Here is a 20,445-nt window from a genome sequence, read left to right as displayed (position 1 = left end):
TGAGACAGAACCACATGGAAAATACGCACAAGAATGTGTTATTTCTTGCGGCAATCTGGACATTTGTCACCTGTGCCCTTGTCCGCCGTGACTTTCGAGCAACTGCAGGCCCCCATCTGGACGTTCCATGAGTGCCCGCAACTTCCCTTGAATCTGGTTTTGCACATCTTCAAAGTAGCCTGACCGTTGGAGGTTATTGTCGAGATAAAATTTGAATGGCTCGAGTGGGTTTGGCGGTATTTGATACTCGCGGTCAAGATCTTCAGGTATACCCGAGAGCACCATAAACATGAGAAGAATGGACATACTTATATCGAGGTGGTCAAGTCTTTCAGAGACACGGAGGAAGAAATGAACATCTGGAATGGCCGAGGGCGGGGTAGCCAGCACATCTGTCTGGGCGATATCAAAATCAATCAGTTTCAGCCTCCCCTGTTCGGTTACCATAATATTGCTGTATCTGATATCGCAATGGTATACAAAGGCGGTCTGGTGGAGGTATTCGACCGTCTCTTGGAGAAACGCAGGCAGCATCTCTTTCACCCGTTCCTCCATAGGAGCAATAGGAGTGTGAGTTGGGTAAAGTTTCTCCATTCCGTACCCGGCAAAACGACCCTCAACCGTTACTATGCTTAGCAAACGGACGATATTGTCGTTGTTTACTAGTCCAGCTAGAACTGAGGCTTCACGGTATACAGATTTGGCCTTCCACGCAGCGAGCTTAAACACAGCATTAGGATATTCGCTGTCGTGGCCGACTTCTATAGGCAAACAGTCGCTCCATTTTCCGTGTTGCATAGCATGGTAGTCAATCCGTGGTATCCCAGGAAACTCGCTGTTCGTGATAGGGATGGTGTTTTGTTCCGTGTATCGCTTTTCATATGTAACGGAGTTACCGTCCACTCTCGTGATATCATCACGCAGAGGTAAAGAGCTGAGATCGATGGAGAGCGGCCCCTTAACGATTATCTGTTTTCCATCCTTGAACAGATAAAGGCTATCACCGCAATCACCTACCTCTTCAAAGCCATCTGCGGATAGTGTCATGTTTCACTTCTTTGGCAAAGAGCTAGCACCGTTGATATAATTCATTGGGCAAATTCTGGTAGCAATGGGTATGAATAGCAAGAAGAATAACCATCCCGTCGTTCAGAGGCTTTACCAGAACAGCTTTCTTATAGGCCTAGGAATGGTGTGGTGGTGGTGACGAATGTTCAGTAATTAATACTGTGGTGCGCCCATTGACTACCGTAGTAACACACAGAGACAGAGCCAAGGTAGAGGGGAAGATATTGGTACGACGGACGACTGATAAAACGAAGCTCTAGCTGGTCCTTGTGCACTGAAGATTCCAAAAGCTCGTTGATAGAACTAGCGCAGACGTAACCTGACCGGGCACTTAGCCCAGTTAGCTAATGGTGCTCCGTCAGTGTCTTCACAGTGTCTAAAAGGCTAATGGGGTGCCTGGATAGTGACCGGCCAGCGATACGCATAAATATTTGAACCGTGTTATAAAGAGGTAACGGCGTAGCTGTCGTTATTTCCCCAGACAATGTTTAAGAGAGTGGAACCGTGTTGGCACCGTCCGGCTACGGAAGATAGTAGTGCCGCTGGATACGCTTTAGTTACCTAAGCCAGCCAGTTACCGGTGCCAAGGCCACGGTAAAACTAGTACCAGAGGTTCTTCCAAGTCAACATCTTAATTGCAACCTACTTCCAGGGTTTGCTGGGAGTCAGAAGATAGGCACTTGTTTTTAAGGCTATGCTATAGCTATTTATGTTTGGTTTGGTAGTTGTTTTAGACTGGAGGAGTAAGCACATAGTTACTGACCTAGGTACTCTTCAAGAGTGAAATCTTGGTCTCGAGGCTCCAACCAACCGTAACACTGGCGATCAGCCAACGACGCGAGCTACGGCATTAGTACACGTACGGAGAAAAGCAGGCGAATGTCTATATGCAGCCATTCGTCCTTCTCGTTTGGCCGTATGAAGATCTCAGAATAAGCACATATTAGCACTCGGCCACTATAAATAGCGCTCCCGCTTTGTCTGGTGCCGTTGATCTTATCCGCTCAAGCAGCATCCTTAACTTGGATGCAGAGCGTTCAGCTGTCGTGCATCAACTAAAGAGAGATCCTCCTGCTGTGTACCGCAAAGACTGTTTAAAGAGACTCGAACTGCCGTGATACAAGGCTGAACTGTTCGCTGCACTCGCCACCTTCCTCCTGCTGCTGCTGTTGCCGCTGTGACTTCCTCCTGGCTTGCAGCCGAGATCTTCCCTGTTGTGTTCGAGATACCAAGCGAATTCAACAGTTGACTGCAGTCGTCGCGGGCAGAGGAAGAGGAACGCCTGTGATGCGTTTGACTTGATATTCATTCGTTGGTTGATTCTATTCCTGATCAACATAACTATTCCGTCGTTGCGAAACGTCAGCGTGACACCAGTGCCTGGCGCCTGCAGTGGTGCTCTATCTCGTCTAACCATCATACCGCTGCCTTCCGTGTAATGAGCCCTAATAGCTCATAACAGAACCACGATGCATACCCTTCGTTTTACCCTTGTTCTGTACGTCCTCTTGTTGGCAGGCTTTGTGCTGTCACAGGAGGTGCAGCAACCTCTGGCAGCCGATGCACCAGCAACCCCGAAAGCACCGAAAAGGGTTGCAATAATCGGTATGTTCCAATCACATACTTTGGACAACTTAGGGATCGCCAATGCAGCTTTCAATCTAACTACCGAACAGGTGCCGGATCTGGCGGTTCGTCTGCTGCTTATTATCTCCGAACTTACGCCGATTATTATTCCGTTCCCGTAAACATCACGATATTCGAACGCGAAGCTTATGTTGGCGGAAGGTCCACCACCGTCGATGTGTTTGGTGATCCATCCCTGCCAATAGAGCTAGGAGCATCAATATTCGTCGAGGTGAATAGAAATCTCATGAAAGCGGCAAAGAGTTTTAACCTTAAAATACAAAATGCCGGCGGTGTTCGGCCCAAAGAAGCAACTGACGACCTGGGTGTGTGGGATGGAAGCAAGTTCGTATTTCAGCAGAGAGAAGGCAATTACAGATGGTGGAATATAGTGCAGCTTCTGTGGAAGTATGGATGGGCTCCAATGCGAACTCAGGACTTGATGAAGTCTACCATCGGCAATTTTTTGAAACTATACAGATACCCACTATTTCCATGGAAGAACCTTTCCGAGGCTGCACGGAGTAGTGGCCTGGTTGAGGCAACTTGGGCTACGGGAGCAGAGTTCTTGAAGCAAAACCACATATCGGAGCCATTCTCTCGAGAGATTATCCAGGCAAGTACTCGCGTGAACTATGGCCAAAATCTTCCCCTCATACATGGACTGGAGACCATGGTCTGTATGGCAGCTGAAGGGGCAGTTTCCATCAAGGGCGGAAACTGGCAGATATTCAGCGGCATGGTGGGAGCATCCAAGGCTGTCTTGAAACTTGAGTCCCAAGTTACAAGCTTGGAAAGGAATGGGAACAACACCTATACCGTCTCACATAAAAACAAGGCAAACACAACTGAGGAAGAAGTGTTTGACCAAGTTGTGATTGCTGCACCACTTCAGTTCTCTGATATCAAACTCGAAACTCTCATGGACAATCAGCCCGACAACATTCCCTATGTGAAGTTACATGTCACTCTCTTCGCCTCGCCTCATAAGCTATCTCCTAAATACTTCAACCTCCCGCTGAGCAACATGGTACCGGAAACCATTCTCACTACCTTACCGAAGGGTCTTAACCTGGGACATCGCCGCGATGGAGTCGGTCCTGCTGGATTTTGGAGCATAAGCACTCTCCAAAAGGTACGAGCGCCGGAGACAAAAGACGGCGAGGGTAAATATCATTACGTATACAAAGTCTTCTCCCCTGAGCGCCTAAACGCAATGTTCTTGGCTGGCATTCTGGGACTAGAAGGGCCAATAAATGGGACTATTGCCGATATCCCACAGTCGGACATCAGCTGGAGTTATGAGAAGGTGTGGCATCCATATCCTGTCTTATATCCCCGAGTTACGTTTGAGAATGTCAAACTGTCTCCGGGCATATGGTATACTAGTGGAATCGAAAGCATGATTTCAACGATGGAGACGAGCTCTCTTTCTGGAATGAATGTTGCTGCCCTGATGGTCTCCGAGTGGACGGAGGACTTCAACCCCAAGATGAGCATCTTCGAAGGTGAATCCGTCTAAACATGGCCTTTTCATACCGTGTAGTTCAACTACCCTCTTTTATTCTTGGATGCTTCAGATGGTGTAATATTGTTAGTTAACTAATCCAAAGTTCGTTCCTTATCTACTAATTTCGGTTTCGGAGTATTTGTATAACTAGGTAGTTACCTGACTGGTCCAGTAAAACCATAGATTTATTGTCTTCAGAAGAACGCGGCAGAGTTCCCTTTCACTCTTTATCAGTTAGACATACTCCCATCCGTATAAACTGACTCTTTATCAGATGTTTCTCCCTGGTCTTCCATCCTGCAACGGCTGACAACGTCCGGTGCGTTTAAGGTTGTCTCCATCGTACTAACAAGGGGGAGGGTGGATCGTCTCTCCAGCGCATCGCCCATCTGTCAGGCTGCCATGGGTCATGTTTCTGGCCGTCTGCTGGACAGTGGTAAAGTGACCTCGCTCGCTGACTGTCGTCCCTCTCGTCTCTTTCCTTCCATCAAACAAGCAAATCAAAACCCGCGAAAAAACGGCGCCGTCGTGACTCTCGGAACATGTGACTGAAGACATGTGACTGCTGCTTTGGGATAGCTAGAAGCGGATAACGTCAGAGCCGCAACACTTTTTCCGTTTCGTCGACTTCCATCTTCAACTTCGCCTTCCTCGTTATCGACTCATAACTGCAACTCGGCGTTACAGCCGCCTCCATAACTAACTAGCGCTGCCGACGCTGAGATATCTAATAACCACACGCACATCCGTATCTCTTTAGTCACCACCGCAAATATGGACGCCGTCGTACTATGTGGCCGTTGATACCGCAAGACCTTAAGCGCCCCATAGTCTCTTCCTTTTTCCGAAACGTCTCACTGCCTCCTCTTCCCTTTACTAATACTGTCTACCGCACCTTTGATCCCTTTGTAACCTCCTCTAGCAAGATGTCAAAGGCATTCTGGAGACTGTGTGAACTCCTGGCTCACCAGGGCCAGCAAGAGCTGCCTACTACTTTCCCCCCTGAGACAGAAGAAGAACTTCAACAACTATATGACCAAGTGAGCGGCCGCCGGAAGAGCAGAAGTACAGGAGCTGGCGAGAATGAAGTAGCAGCCACCACAGAAATGAGCAGTAATAGTGGATCTGGCCTTGCTGACGGCTCCCCGAATGACGCCTTTGACACTCAAACCCTCAAATCCTCAATATCAAATCTATCCCAAGATAACACACCCATGTTTTTCGACGACAACTCAGCATCTATCATCAACTTCAAACCAACAGAACCGCTGCGAATAACTTGTCTCACCATAGGTTCTCGCGGAGATGTTCAGCCTTACATCTCGCTCTGCAAGGGCCTGATAGAAGAAGGGCACAAACCCCGGATAGCAACCCACAAGGAGTTCGAAGGCTGGATAAGAGAGCACGGCATAGACTTTGCTCCGATCGATGGCGACCCCGCCGAGCTCATGCGAATATGTGTTGACAACGGCATGTTTACATACGCTTTCTTGAGAGAAGCATCTACAAATTTCCGCGGATGGATAGACGACCTTCTTACCTCGTCCTGGAAGGGCTGTCAAAACTCTGATGTCCTAATAGAATCTCCCAGTGCCATGGCTGGAATTCACGTTGCTGAAGCTTTGGGAATACCATACTTCCGTGCCTTCACTATGCCCTGGACAAAAACAGCAGCTTATCCCCACGCTTTTGCTGTCCCGGACCGCAACCTAGGAGGTACTTACAATAGACTCACTTACGCCGTTTTTGATGCCGTATTTTGGAAGGCTATCTCCGGTCAAATCAACCGATGGAGAAAGAAGGAGCTTGGTCTCAAACCTACCAGTCTCGACAAGATGCAACCCGATAAAGTGCCCTTTCTCTACAACTTCTCTCCTTCGGTCGTGCCCCCTCCTCATGACTATTTAGAGTGGGTTCGTGTGACTGGCTACTGGTTTTTAGGCGCAAACCCTGACTGGACTCCGCCAGAAGATCTTGTTGCCTTTATCAGCAAGGCAAGGGCCGACAAGAAGAAACTGGTCTATATTGGATTTGGGTCCATAGTTGTTTCCGATCCTGCGGCCATGACGAGAACAGTGATCGATTCTGTCCTAAAGACCGGCGTGCGATGTATCCTGTCCAAAGGCTGGTCAGATAGGCATGGCGACCCGAAGAGTTCGCAAATGGAAGTTGAGCTCCCTCCGGATATCTATAAAATTGATTCTGCTCCCCACGACTGGTTATTCGCCCAGGTTGATGCTGTTGCTCACCATGGTGGAGCTGGTACTACGGGAGCAAGTCTTAGAGCTGGTGTACCTACTATTGTGAAACCTTTCTTCGGAGACCAATTCTTCTTCGGCACCCGTGTGCACGATTTAGGAGTCGGCATTTGTATGAAAAAACTAAATGCTGCTACGTTTACCAGAGCTCTGTGGGAGGCAACAAATAGCCAGCGCATGATCATAAGGGCAAAGCAAATCGGTGAACGGATCCGTCAGGTACGCATTATCCCTTACCCCACATTCCCAAGTAACGGATGTAACTGACTTGTACCACAGGAAGACGGCGTTGGCAAGGCTATCCAGTCCATATATCGTGACCTTGAATACGCCAAAACGCTCACCTATCTGCGCCGTACCGCCGCTGGCCACCCATCAAATGAAGGTGCTGACGAGGAGAACCTTGAAGATTTCTTAGATGGAATCGAAGAATCCTGGACCTTCATCGGCGACGACATCTTCCCTAAAGCGCAAGATCCCAGAAGTGAACTTTCATCTATGATGGACGGTGCCGCAGCTGGAACCTTACCACCACCAGACGATGACGAAGAGGATGTTGCTTGTTAATTTCAGGCGGCTAATGAAACCTCCACTACAATCCACTCTAACTCTAACCCATACACATTTCAACGCAGATATTATGACTTACGATGTCCCAGTGATAGGTGGGTAGGATGTGTCAAGGCGCTATGCTCTTTTTTTCAGCCCTTTGCTTATACCTCTATGTTTTCGCTGTTGCTTGTTGACTCCATACCATCATGCATATGCTCATCCTATGAGCATCCCCATCTATCTGCCATTTAAATTGCGTATCGTTCTTTTCAGCCGTCTTTTCCACGTCTTCTTTATTTTACATCTACATCTACAGTTACGCCTTACGCTTAGTTATGCCGCCTGTTTAATATCTCTCACACTGCGGCTTTTAACATTCTTGTTACCTGATGCTTGCTTTCTTTTCTTGATGCTCCGGTAGCATGTTTAGATTGGGATTTGGCCAGCTTGATTGTGTTATCACCGTGGAGTCAACGTATTTGCTTTATTTCGTTCTTTGATTCTTGCATATCATCTGTTGGCTCTGCACAGTATTTCGATGCATCTGTCATATTGACATTCCTACTCCTGGATTCTCTGCATTTCCCCTTGCTTTCAATTAGAGATGTCACTCGAAACTTTTCAATTAGAGAGTGCTATCATGGTACACTGCAAGCCTTGATGTTCCTAGCTAATAGCACGCTCTCTTTCTCATTTCGCTTATTTTTATAACTCTCCCTTTGTACAATGCCTCAAACATCAAGCAGTGTGAATACTACTACCTGTCATTAGAAACCAGAACAATCAATATTTGTATATTCAGACAGCTAGCTGTTTTGATATCTCCCGCCCTTGTTTAACTTTCCCATCTTATACCAACGGAAACAAGGGTTGTTGATTGATAGCAAATGGGGCATATAAACAAACGCTTTTTTATAGTATCTCATCTAGATCTAACCATCTGTCCGTATCCGTCCCGCGTCACCTTTTGCTTCCTCGTCCTTACCTTCAGCCTTCTCCTTCCGCCTTTGTACTACATCCCAGTTATATACACGAGCCGTTGCAACTTCAAGAGTCTAGAGCCAAACTATTAGTTAAACGTCCTCGTTTCTTCCATTTAAATGAAGGGAGGTAAACTGACCGTGACTTGCTCCCTCAAAAATTCCATATCCTCTTCACAGTTCTTAAAGCTCGATTCCGCTGCTTGTAGCTTCTCTTCCAGTAGCTGTTCTGCCTCATCGATAGGGTATGCGAGCATTACGTTTGCTCCAAGCCATAGAAACACCTCGTCTGTGTCATCGGGTAATATAGTCGCATGGGCATACAGCGTATCGTTCATGTCGAATGTAGTTCGGATAGGTTCGTTGGTACCAACCTGGTGGGTGTATATTAGCAATCGGTGCTAGAGTTCCTATATCAAATAGACAACTGGATATAAACAAGTCCGCACCTCTCTCCGGGTCTTTAGAAACCGGACGGTCTCCAGCGTTTTCCTTATATCGGGGATTTTCTGCTGCAGCCCCTGCGCACGTCTCTGTGTGTTGACCTCCATAAACTGATATTTGGACACCATCTCCTGGAACGACCTAAGGGTGGGCTCAACGTCTGCCCGTGTAGTAACGTAGTCGGCAACATTGTCGACGAAGGGGGCGGCGGGGATTCCACGGGGATTGGTCTCCGTCTTTGGGAGTGTTCGCTTTCTACATAATTCTATCCATCAGCGAAAGATCTCATAGGTGTCTGTTTTTATTCAAGGGGTCGTGGAGCGTGAATGTGGGGGAGCAGGTATACTTGTCTGCTTGTTTCTCTGCCATCGCGACTGACTTCACAGGTCTTTGATGGGTAATTTGACTACTCTTGGATATTTTTGAGTATCAGCGACTCATAATTCAAAAGGTATAATGGAGCGTGTGGAAGCGAAATGTTATGGTTGAGTGTAGTGGAAGTCGAAGCCGATAACTCGTTATTCTTACAATATTTTGGTGGTGGGAAAATCGCCAAAGAGAGTGACGTCGTTTTTTGGATCCGTCAAAAACACGACATAATCATGTCAACAACTTCATTCAAAGCCTTGAACTGCTATATCGGTATATTTAATTGCTGATTCAGGGTCCGCAAAGATTTATACTGAATATAGATGTGCTACACCTTCGTTTGAGCCATAATAATGGTGTTTTTGACAGCTACTCCAAGCATTATCTCCGCCGTCGAAGCTCTCCCTTTAACAGCACGGGAGGAGCTTTCTCTTGCCGAAGCTCCCGGTTTAAATGATCCTATATCTCATAGCCAACTGATATCAATTGCACGGAGGCTGTCTGCTCGTCCATCCAGATCGACAGATATAGATGAAGAGGACAATGTCGGGGTACCGGTTGATACTGCGACTTGCGAAGGCAGCAAGTATACATTGAACAGCCTACTCCGTGGAACAAAGCTCTACATTCCTCCCCCGCCCCCCAAGCCTGCGCCAGTGAGTTTCTTGCACATACCATTCTATTAATTGCTGCCTGGTAAAATACGACTAACCCAGGCCTGATCTAGAGCCCGGAGTACCTTGCCCTTAAAGCGAAATTGCTGGCGGAAGCAGAGCAGAACCAATATAACTCCCTCCTACACCCTCTCTCCGAATCAGAATCGAAACGTCAGCCTGCCGCAATATTTGCATCATCCTCAAGCCGGACACACAATGGTGCTAAGCCGTCAGTCCTTATGGAAAATGACGAATCTGACCCCATTACCCCTTCGCTGGTGCTGAATATTCTCGTCTCTATACTATTTACCGGATTTGCTACCTATTGGGGTCTGTCTAATTTCCGGATACCAAAGCTATCTACATTATTACCCTGGTCGGAACGCCCTAGCTCGCCAACCAATGATCCTCATACCTATTATTATTATCCTCACGCCCCTTCTTCGCAACCATTTCGGGTGTTCGTCTCTCTATTTGTCGGGATATTGGTTGGTGTTGCTGAAGTGGTCGTTTATGCCTCCTACCTTCGGAAGGTAGAAAATGCAAAGGCAAAGGAGAAGGCCAAGGTTGAGAAGAAGGTGTTTATTGGGCTAGTTGAAGATAATCCTCGTGATGAGGACCGGGATCCAGCAAAGTTATCTACATCTGTTTCGTTTGAAGATGGTGAGAAAGAGGAGATATGGGGTAAAGGTATCAATGGCGGAGCTCGAAGAAGGGTCCGTGAGAAATGGAGAGAGAAAGAGAACAGGCTGGAACAGGAGTAAAGGTAAGTTTTTTATCAAATAGGGTCCGCACATGCCACAGTTTGGTGGAATTTTATTGCTTCAGCCTCAGATGCAAGAAAGGCTTAAAAGCTACATATTGCAATACCTTGGAGATAACTTGAAGCATGGTTACCATCTGAATTGCACCTAAGTACAGTTGAGGGATACACGTGGGAATATATAGGCCACAAATCACGGATTGATTAAACACGGATACCACTGCACTCTCCATGGAAACCCTCAGCCCGGGTAAATATCTTCTGGCCTCTCAACCAAGTTTCCCTTACGACTCCCTTCAAGGTTTTGCCCTGATAAGGAGAACACTTGTTTCTGAACAGCATGGTACTCGGTTCGACCACCCACTCCGCCTTGTCATCAAAAACGCACACATCACCATCGTAACCAACAGCCAAGGAACCTTTCGACTTATCACATGAAACCTGTGCAGCAGTGTTACTGCAGCACCACTGAGCAATCTCCTCTAAGAATGGTTTGCCAGCAGGGGTCAAGTCGCCTTTATATCGTCTTTGTATTTCAGTCCATAGGATGGGCAACCCAAGGCCCACGGACGAGATACCTCCCCAGGCCTCCATAAAGTCACCAGATTTTCCATCTCCTATGTTCCCGGGGATATGTTTGGGAAGCATCTTCAGATTTGGCGTGCATGGCGAGTGATCAGAGACTACCGTTTTTATCACTCCATCTGTGGAATGGCGAAGTAGTTCGTCCCAGAGCTGGTCTTGGTTTTCCTTTCCACGTACTGGAGGGCAACATTTAAACCTCGTGTCACCATCTTGGATGTCTTCGGCAGCTAGAGATAAGTAATGAAAGCATGTTTCCGCAGTTATCTTTGCCCCTTTCCCACGAGCTTCACGCAACATAGGAATTGATTCGACAGCGGATAGGTGCACAATATGCAAAGGCAGGTCTGGTGCAACGTGAGAGAGTGATAGAATTTCCTGTACTGCGGTGGTTTCAAGCTTGGGAGGTCGGGATGATAAGAAGGTTGAATATGAAGTCAGAGGCTTAGATGAACCGCACCTCCCATGCCCCTGGCCCGATGGGTCCCCTGGCTTTTCCATCTCAGCATGGAACATGAGAACAGTCTTCTCATCTGCCAATTCCTCCATTGCAGGCTTGATATCTCCCGAGGAGACCGCCGGAAATTCCTCCACCTGTCAATGTTTAGCAATTGTTCTCCAATCGAGCATATAGATGATAAATTAGGGGTTACCTACTCCGCTATCAATCAGGAATCCTTTAAACCCCTTTACATTATTCTTCACTAAAGGCTTCAACTCGGACGTGTTGTTCGGAACTAGTCCTCCGTAGAAGCCATAATCAACCCAACACTGGCCTTTTGCAGCTTTAACCTTCTCCTCTAGCCATGGAACCGTCGTGGTTGGGGGTATGGAATTAAGTGGCATATCAATGACAGTAGTTACACCACCAAAGGCCGCTGCTTGAGTGCCTGTATAGAATCCCTCCCATTCGGTCCTCCCAGGCTCATTTAGATGTACATGGGCATCAACAAGTCCCGGCATAAAAACCCACGGAGAATAATCCCTATATGAGGTATTAGGGCCTTGGAATTCAGATTCAGGAAGCACAGCCTTGGAGATAGAAGTTATTTTGCCTGTTGCAGCTGAAATGACAATAGTAGCTGGTGTAAGTATACCCGAGATGATAGCCCTCGAGGAGGCCATGACCACTACGGCCTCCCCTGATTTTTGTAACGAGCCTTTGGAATCCATAGATAATATTATATCCCAAAGAAATAAAACTGGCTATCCCTGAAGAACCTCCTGACAATGATTTTGCATGAGTGCAACGGTGTACATCGCGGGAGGTCGTTTATATATAGTGTCGGGTGTAAAAGGAACTTCACGTGATGGGTGGCCCGCCCGGGCAGCGGAGGTCGCCGCCTAAAGAAGTCAAGATAAAACGATAAGCAATATTTAACATAAAACAATCTGTTTCTAAATGTCGGCTGGTAAATTTAAGAATCTGTGTGTAGTAAATCTAAAGCGTCAAGAAGGAATACCGCTTCACAACTCATCCTTATTCGCATCCTCTGGCTCTGTCTCTTCTGTTTCCTTGGGGGCTGTATGTTCCGCCTCAACGTCTTTCGCGCCCACTGTCCTTGCCAGCTGTGCGATTTCCTCGTCATAAACAGTCCACTCGGGTACCTGTCTTCTCGCCCTGTCGAGTTTTGGTTCCTTGGTCATCGGGTTATTACACAGGTCGATTGTTTTCGCCGTCTTGAGAGACTCATCAGAGCACCAAGTCTCGCACCAAAGCCAGTCCTGCGGAAGACTCTTGATAGGAATGGAATGCTGCATGTGGTTCGGTAGGTCCTGGTCAAGATTGGATAAACTCTCTGGGTCAGCGGAGAGAGATTGATATTGCCCTCTGAGTCTATCACCAGCCGCAATAGCACGGAAGCGGTTCAAGTCAACAACGTAAAGCGCAGAAATGTGGTATGGTCGGCCGCGCAAGAAACGTTTCCAGTATCCTTGGTTCCAGAATCGGAACCCTTCAATCTCGGTACGGGAATCACACATTGGCGTGAAACCATATGGAGCTCCCTCGAGATCGAGAGAAACGAGGTCGTACATATCAGTACGGACGATTTGGTCTGCATCCACAAAAATAACCTTGTCCAGTGATAGCGGGAAAAGAACATCAAGGAAGAGGATCTTGTACCCCCAAATTTCTCTCTGTTTCTCACGCTGTGGGCGGAGCCAGTGTGGCCATTTATATGTAACCATCTCGTAGGAAAATCCGTACTTTTCAGCCAAATGAGGGACAAATGTTTTGAATGAAGGTGAGAGGAATTGCTCGATAAACCAGAACTTGACAGAATGTTTCGTGTGCTTTGTGACAGATAGCATCATGATATTCAACATTCGTTCGTACAAGTGGCCACTGGCGACAGAGAAAATGTTGATGTCCGCATGTTTCTCCTTTCGCGTCTTTGCTACACCAGAGAAAACACCGGATGCGAAGTTAAGCCCTTGGGAGAGAATACTCTTTGCTGAGCCTTGTTTCTTAGCTCCATCCTCGAGGACATCGTCCGACTCGTGGCCAGGTTTGCGAGACAAGCGAGGGAACAACGTCTTTCCTTGGAATGATAGCAGTGAAACTTCGTTATTATCGTCACCCGGCTTAGGAGTGTAGCCCATACCACCAACGCTATCGAGATTAAAGATGTTTTCGCTCCTACCGGGTTTTAATGTTATCTGCCAGTGTCCTGGCTGTGCCTTGAACTGGAAGTAGCCGAGATTTGCCATAATAATGGTGTCAGTGAAATGAGGGTCCCTTTCGGTTCCGAGAAGTAGCTGGACCCCTCTTGGAGGTTTGTTCTTGGGCATGTCGCGTGAATGGCCTTCAATCAAGATATGTTCAAGTTCATAGATGGCATCAACGTTAGTACCTTCTTTCAGAGAGCTCAACTTGATGTTGTCTAAATCATGGACTGAGTCCTTGGGTGCCACAAGCCATGAAGAGGGAACATCCATGCCGAGATTCAGCAATGCTTCCTGCGGAAGCCCGTGGAAAGATGCACCAGGTCGTTTAAGAGAACCATCTTCGTGGAAGGATGGTGTAGCTTCCAGGACATGCCTGTAGAACCTTTTGACTGGTAATTCCTTTATGTTCTCTAGAGGAGTCAAGAATATCTTCAGAGAGACACCATGGAGTTCAGACAGAAGTTTCAAGATAGGAACCCACCGCTGAACAATTTCCGTTGCTGGGTCTAACGTTGCAACAATTTTAACCAAAGGAGCTTCTGTGTTCGAAATGGTAATTGCTGAATGCTTGGTAGCCCAGCTATTGAAAATTTCAGTGCGGATCATCGGGGCGCTTTGGAAAGTTCCCTGTGGGATATCTGAAATCGTTGAAAGAGCCACCATGGATGTAAGCCTTGAAAAAGCAAGGTGGTCGCGGATTTTTTCGGTTTCTTTCAGTGACTCAAGGGCCTTTACTACAGGAACAAGACGCTTAGAGCGCTCATACTGTAGTGTCAATTCAAGATCTTGAACATCTAAAATTGTCGTATCGTTAAGAGGCCCGATCAACCTTCCATTAAGGAGAACATGCATGCAATTTTCGTCAGCTCCTAATTCAGCTATCACTGGTTGAATAGTCGAGTAGAAACCTTGGGCATCGGCTGAGGCACCCTTGCGCTTTGCTTCCCTGTCAAATAAAGCATTGATAGCATCTGTATCCAGATCACGTCCGCCATTAAGGAGGCTATGCAGCTCAGTAGACAAGCCTGGCTCCTTAGCTGGCGTAGAAGGCTTATGAAGTATCAATATCTCCACCTCAGGATTCATTTTATGGAAGACAACTGCGTTAGCCAACAGCTTTGCACCATGTTCATCGTCCAAGTCCATAACCAGCGCAAGTTGAGCCCATTTTTCAATGGTAGATTCACTGTTCCCTGGTATTCGAGGAATGGTCTCAAAAGCCTCCTTATGTTTTGAATAAGCGTCGTTTATGCTTTTCACGGTTACGTCGCTAGGGTCTTCGGGGATAACCAATGCGTTGCGTTTTGGAGATGCCTCTTCCAGGTAAAAACCGGGGAGCCAGGCGTCTTCCTTGTACTCCCCTTCGTAGATACGTTGCTGCATACCCTGCACGTCTTTGAACAATTTATCAATCAGGAAGTGCACCCATCTCTCGTCACGCTCAAGCGGGATAGCGTTGGCATATATGGGAGGGTTCTCTCCATCAGCGGCTAATCTCTTGAGATAGTCTCAGGATCTCAGTATGAGGCATCAAGATCAGAAGATTTTAGTACATCTTCGGACAAAATTGTCGGTTGATCGTCTTTCGGCTCCTTGTCCTTTATAGCCATTTCAAAATCGAGTTTGCTGGGAAAGAGAATTTCTGAGCAGAGCATATCTAGAGCATGGACGTAAGCACCTCTATGTAGATAATGATTATATAGCCTCACGAAGACAAACCTCGGAAAGTAACTGAACATAGACTCCAGCCCATAAGTTTTCAGCAAATAATAAGCAATCTTTGCCTGCTGCTTTGAAAGGTCGCTGCCCTGGGTTGGAACCAATCCAAATCTGATAGGGACTTTATTCAAGACAAATGCTTGTATCTCCTCAACAAAAACAGTAATGTCCTCCTTATCTGCCATATCTAAAGGCATGACGACGTTGTGAACATCACGGCGGAGCTCATGGAACTGGCCAGGATACGTAGGTTGCAAAAGCTATACTTTTATAAACATGCTGCCTTGAGAGATTGTAGGATAGCTGATGCAACTTACCGTGGTGATATCCTCTGACCAGCCTTCATATCGAGGATCTTTTTCCAGATCATTGAGCCAAATGATAACTCCTCCTCCCTCGATATCGTCTCGATAGTCAAACCTCTGGCTTCCGTGCACTTTCTGGGCCATTGCGATGGCAGGATTAGATAAGAGCTTGACAGCTTCCGTAACTGGCAACCCAAGTTCGTTAAGTGAGTTCATGAGTTTCCGTTCCTGTCTCAGATGGGCCAGAAGAGAAAAGGCATCGATATTTCGAGGAGACATTTGAACACCGTTAATCCACATGGTGTTTATGCCAGGCTGCAGTCCATCTTCTCTATTCTCTCTATATTCATCGAGGAACTCCGACGTGGCATTGACTCCAGCAATTGTCTTTGAATGTCTAGGGAAATCATCGGATAGTTTGATTAGGGTATCAAATGGATCATCGCTATTCAGAACAAAGCTAGCAGCATTCAATCCGAGGGTCGACACTTCGGACGAAGACAGAGGCTCTAGATCAGCCGTAGGGCTGCCAGAGAGTCCATCGGCCGCCAACGTGGGCTTTGAGTCTGAGGTAGACCCCGTAGAGCCTCCTTTTTCCTCAGCGCGATCATCAATCATGATATAGTCGGTACGCTTGAGAGAAAGTTCAACTCCATACCCGCTGACAAAAAGGGGCTTGGATGGTCCAGAAGCAATCGTCGAAGGTCGGTAACGGACCCGGTAAGTGATCTCACCATCTCTGGCTCTCTTGCTGACTGCCTTGTGGAACTCACTGAATAAAGGTGAGGTAATATCCGCATATAAAACTAGGGATTGCTGGCTTTCATCATCATCACCATTCGGGACGGCCAACACACGATCAAAAGGAAGCAACTTCTCAAGTGACCTAGAAGCAACCCGAGTTAGCAGCGTTTCAAACCATCATATTGTTCCTCTTGCTAGCTTTTCCAAAAAATCAACGACTCACGCACTCATCCCTTCCAGCAATCAAAGGCTGCTGAGCTCGCTCTAAAGTGGGCGAGCAATACTGAGATCCGTCATAATGCGCCCAAACCTGGCACACAGCATCCTGCGCCGCCATCAACGAATTTTCAACCGATGAGTTATAGTACTGGTAATGAGCCTGAATTCGAGGTGCGGTGGATCGAATTGACAATGCAAATTTGAAAGATGACAAGGCCACAGGATCCGTGATATGGCCATCTTCGCTAAGTACCTGGATGAATTGTTCATAAAGGTCCTTCTCAGTGATGGCATCCACGAATCTACCGTCGGCAATGCGGTCGAGGAGGGGAAAATAAGATGTCGAGTTCTCTTCAGCTGCCGTTTCTCTGGTATTCATATGTCAGTAAGGGTATGGGTAAATGCTGGTGAGGTGGCTTACAGGAGTTCCATGAGGTATGGAGCTGAATTGAACGAAGCACTCAAGGCCACGTTGACTGACGGGCTGGCTTGAGCTACATTTGGAAAAAGGGCAAGACTAGCTAAAAACAGACTCAATGGCCGTATAGGCCATGGTCTTATGGGCGACATGATCACTGTGTCGTTGAGATCTCAGTCTTGGACATAAGTGAGCGGTGGTGGTGGGATGGGCGAAGAAGGTGGAACAGCTAGTTAAAGATAGCCAGTGACGCTTGGAGCTTCAGAGTCACTATTTCTTCCACAAATGCATATTCAAGAAGAAATATCGAGCCACCAGGATTATCTGGCAGGGCTTGCTAAACGAATTGGCGATTTTTGCTCGGTATTGGATGTTGTGCTAGTTGGCTGCTGTCGATGTTTCTAACCTTCTGGCCAGATTTCGTGTTTTCTACGCTAAATCGAACGATGACATCAACGTAAATAAATATACTAAACGGAGAATAAAATAACAGTAATACGACGGAAATTAGTATTAACTAATTATATTATTGTAATACGCATGGCAGCAGCACCTCATTGATGTATTAATTGCTAATGAAGCGGCTTTAGCGATTAACGATTAACAGTTACAGTAACACTTTTTTCGATCGCTCAAGGGAGGGTGAAGAGTACAGTCGGTCAGAGTCAAGCGTACATCCAGTAGAAAAGCAAAAAAAAAGAGAGACACACAGGGGTGACCAAACATCCAGCTCAAGATAAAGGGCAAAACAGCAGAGGCTATGAGAGCCAGAGCCTGAACAGATACAAGAATCGAATCCTCCAATAGGGGCCTATTGCCTGCAAACAATTGTTGTTGGTCGGGTATGGAAATTTGAGAATTTGGTTAACCTGTGGGCCAGCGAAGTGGGTATTTGATCGTTGGACGGTTTGTTGGGTGAGAAAATCAAGTCAAATCGATCGCGAGAGATATAGGAAATATAAAAAACACAAGAATCCTGTAATCTCCGTGCGCCGTTTGTGCGAAAGACAAGGAGAGAAAAAAAGTAAGAAGCCGGTTCTCTTTCATTTGTAACCTGATAAAGAGAATCGTTCTGAGTCGTTTGTGGTAGACACCTGGGATAGAGATAAGATGGAGAGAGAGGAAACTGATGCCAGATAGTAGTCCGGTGGCTTGCGGGGATCGGTGATTGTAGAGTAGAATATTTCGGTTGTTGAAAGTCTGTGAGGTCGGAAAAAGAAACAAAACGAAAGGATTGGTGTCACGGAAAATTATGTATGCGAATGGGGTATCGTTGAAGTTATCCGGAAGGGTAAAAAAAGGAAAAGATGATGGAGTGGCGGGGATATGACACGTAGAGAAATTCGTGAAATTCGTTCAAAAGTCCGAGTGGATGTTCGGAGTAGACGTTCGGAGTAGTTGTCTCTCCTAATTCTCACTCAGTTGCTTGTCTGAGCTTGTGTGCATTCTTTGCCTCCCACTGTTTTCTCTGTTGCTTGAACTTGTCTGGGTCAAAAGTAGGCTCGTCGCTCATGGACAGGCCACGCATAGTTTCCCTGAGGAGGCCAGACGACTTGATTTTCTTAACAGTGTTTGGCCGTTTAGGCTCCTTGGCTGCGTCTCTTAGGTCGCCGCGGGATTTTAGTTTCTTGATTTCCCGTGCGATTTTTTCTAGAGTAGATCCGTTCGAGCCCTTATGCTGCATATTTTGGGATGGAGGTGCAGAGTTCTTTGTAGAGTTTTTAGAACTGCTGGAGGAGCTTCCACTCGTCGAGGGGCGCTCAGAAGAAGTAAAGCTGATACCAGAGTCGACTTTTCGTCCTTTGCGCTGGCCTGCTTCGGTGGCTTCTTCAAAGTGTTGGCACCCGGTGACCTCAGAGCATTCGTTGATGATGCTGTTTGCCAAGTTGAGATAGCTATCTATCATGCCTCTAGCAACTGGCCAGCCAGTCTTCTCTCCGGGTCGTTTGTCTTGTTCAATGACATGTTTTAGTACCTGTACCCCCTTTTTCTCAAAGGAGCAGATATAGTCATAGAATCGCATGCGATGATCTAGCAGAAGCTTCCCATTGAGATGTGGAGTTGGTGGTCTTGAATCCAGCGGAGGGAACAGAGTATTCAATAGGGCAATACAATTGTATCTGTTAAATGGAGTGAGAAGCATCTCATTCACTAGTGCCTATAACGTTGTTAGTAGCGTGATTTTAAAACACGAAATAAAATGCATGCAGCTGAATACATACCCAATATCTGATGCGAAGATATACTTGAGTGTAGAGGGCAATAACGTCTCTCTCGTTTCTTTCAATATTCTTAACCCAGGCCAGGACACCAGGGTACCGTCTGGAGAGCTCCAGTCTCTCGCTGTCGGTTCCAGTAAGCCCCAGTCTATCAAAAGCGTTAACAACTTCTCTCTTGCGGCGGTTTTCTAGGTCTCTAAGGTAATCTAGCGCAGTCAGAGCCTGTGGGAAATCCACCTCCTCTAGTACAGGTGGGAAAGACCGTCGAACAAATGAGGTGATAAAGCTTGGTGGAAGAGAAGCTGGCTGTGATGGTAGCTGAGCTATCTGGGCCATCATTTGGGCCTTAAACCGAGCAGCGGTGTCTGACATGGTAGAATCGCTAGATCCGTGTTTTTCATGACGCGAGGACGGTGCAGAGCTGGCTGGAGATGGAGTTGAGCCACCTTTTGAAAAAGCAGAACCGTTCAAAGAAGGAGACCCGCTGGATAGGTCTGCTGTCCGGGGAGAAGAGTTGAGCGTGTACATGGTGCGTAGAGGGATCTCATAGCTGCCGGGGTATGCCAGGAGATGCTCCAGGATCCATGGCAGAGCAGCACCCTCGCTGCCGCTGGAGGTCAAGCTCGAGTTCTGGCCGTTCATGACGTACATACAGCCGGTGAGAGGTATAATATTTGAAGTCGAAGTCCTTTGCCAGTCCACAGAGAGTGAGAGAGGGCGAGAGGAACAGAAGAAGACGAAGAATGGATGTAAAGAAAGGAGACGAAGCCGGGCCACGCGAGGCGAATTAAAAAGAGAGCATGAACAGGGTTGGCTCCCCTTGCTGCCGTGAAAGCGATGGCTTGTTTCTGGCGTTTGTCAACAGACAGACAGGCGCGCGCGCTGTCTCTTGTCTTCTGTATGTATGTCTGCCTGTCTTGTCTGTATGTCTGTCTGCGTGTGTGTGTGTGTGGTGACAGGAAGTTCTTTTCTTTTTTCGGTGGTTCGTGGTTGTTATTTGTTTACTTGGTTCGCTTGTGCTCGCTCCAAACCAGTCATCGTCCACTCCATCCAACAACAACAGCAGCAACAGCGGCACCGCAACCCACACGAACCAGGAACCAGGAAGACGAGACCTGACCGAAGCCTGGAAGAAAGTGATGATAGAAGATAGTCAATAGTAGAGGTATGAGTGGAAAAAGAAATGACAACAGGTCAGCGGACGTCCCGATCAAGGCCGATATCAACTGCTAACAAGGAAGACGACGAGATGAATCCGGCTCGAGATAATGCGAAGAGAAAGCAACCAGAAAGAGAAAAGGGAAATGAAAAATCAATAGTCAAACCAGCGACTCCTCTAATGT

The 20,445-nt window shown here is 47.1% G+C and overlaps 8 protein-coding genes across 8 annotated transcripts; 3 read left to right on the top strand and 5 right to left on the bottom strand.

The window, feature by feature from the left end:
- Window positions 1-66: 66 nt before the first annotated feature.
- Window positions 67-1,047, bottom strand: MGYG_00551 (serine/threonine protein kinase; the record flags this gene model as incomplete). Its single annotated transcript, XM_003176415.1, has 2 exons — window positions 67-981; window positions 1,018-1,047. 2 exons carry the CDS (start codon window positions 1,045-1,047, stop codon window positions 67-69), a joined length of 945 nt encoding a protein of 314 aa, XP_003176463.1.
- A 1,490-nt stretch (window positions 1,048-2,537) lies between these two features.
- Window positions 2,538-4,216, top strand: MGYG_00550 (hypothetical protein; the record flags this gene model as incomplete). Its single annotated transcript, XM_003176414.1, has 2 exons — window positions 2,538-2,673; window positions 2,745-4,216. The coding sequence occupies 2 exons, from the start codon at window positions 2,538-2,540 to the stop codon at window positions 4,214-4,216; spliced, it is 1,608 nt and encodes a 535-aa protein (XP_003176462.1).
- Window positions 4,217-4,995: 779 nt separating this feature from the next.
- MGYG_00549 (Atg26p) lies at window positions 4,996-7,029 on the top strand (the record flags this gene model as incomplete). Its single annotated transcript, XM_003176413.1, has 2 exons — window positions 4,996-6,681; window positions 6,742-7,029. The coding sequence occupies 2 exons, from the start codon at window positions 4,996-4,998 to the stop codon at window positions 7,027-7,029; spliced, it is 1,974 nt and encodes a 657-aa protein (XP_003176461.1).
- A 917-nt stretch (window positions 7,030-7,946) lies between these two features.
- Window positions 7,947-8,807, bottom strand: MGYG_00548 (prefoldin subunit 3; the record flags this gene model as incomplete). The annotated part of the gene is made up of 4 exons (XM_003176412.1): window positions 7,947-8,069; window positions 8,135-8,368; window positions 8,444-8,693; window positions 8,785-8,807. 4 exons carry the CDS (start codon window positions 8,805-8,807, stop codon window positions 7,947-7,949), a joined length of 630 nt encoding a protein of 209 aa, XP_003176460.1.
- Window positions 8,808-9,160: 353 nt separating this feature from the next.
- Window positions 9,161-10,227, top strand: MGYG_00547 (hypothetical protein; the record flags this gene model as incomplete). The annotated part of the gene is made up of 2 exons (XM_003176411.1): window positions 9,161-9,463; window positions 9,535-10,227. The coding sequence occupies 2 exons, from the start codon at window positions 9,161-9,163 to the stop codon at window positions 10,225-10,227; spliced, it is 996 nt and encodes a 331-aa protein (XP_003176459.1).
- Window positions 10,228-10,430: 203 nt separating this feature from the next.
- Window positions 10,431-11,933, bottom strand: MGYG_00546 (allantoinase; the record flags this gene model as incomplete). The annotated part of the gene is made up of 2 exons (XM_003176410.1): window positions 10,431-11,402; window positions 11,466-11,933. 2 exons carry the CDS (start codon window positions 11,931-11,933, stop codon window positions 10,431-10,433), a joined length of 1,440 nt encoding a protein of 479 aa, XP_003176458.1.
- A 342-nt stretch (window positions 11,934-12,275) lies between these two features.
- MGYG_00545 (UDP-glucose:glycoprotein glucosyltransferase) lies at window positions 12,276-17,035 on the bottom strand (the record flags this gene model as incomplete). Its single annotated transcript, XM_003176409.1, has 6 exons — window positions 12,276-14,975; window positions 15,032-15,158; window positions 15,198-15,457; window positions 15,515-16,388; window positions 16,474-16,833; window positions 16,887-17,035. 6 exons carry the CDS (start codon window positions 17,033-17,035, stop codon window positions 12,276-12,278), a joined length of 4,470 nt encoding a protein of 1,489 aa, XP_003176457.1.
- Window positions 17,036-18,297: 1,262 nt separating this feature from the next.
- Window positions 18,298-19,744, bottom strand: MGYG_00544 (hypothetical protein; the record flags this gene model as incomplete). The annotated part of the gene is made up of 2 exons (XM_003176408.1): window positions 18,298-19,041; window positions 19,106-19,744. 2 exons carry the CDS (start codon window positions 19,742-19,744, stop codon window positions 18,298-18,300), a joined length of 1,383 nt encoding a protein of 460 aa, XP_003176456.1.
- Window positions 19,745-20,445: the final 701 nt, after the last annotated feature.

The sequence above is a fragment of the Nannizzia gypsea genome, genomic scaffold, assembly GCF_000150975.2.
Source record: "Nannizzia gypsea CBS 118893 supercont1.1 genomic scaffold, whole genome shotgun sequence".
In the NCBI taxonomy this organism is placed as follows: Eukaryota; Fungi; Ascomycota; class Eurotiomycetes; order Onygenales; family Arthrodermataceae; genus Nannizzia; species Nannizzia gypsea.
The sequence above is the reverse complement of the archived record's forward strand: the minus strand, read 5'-3'. Positions and strand labels throughout refer to the sequence as shown.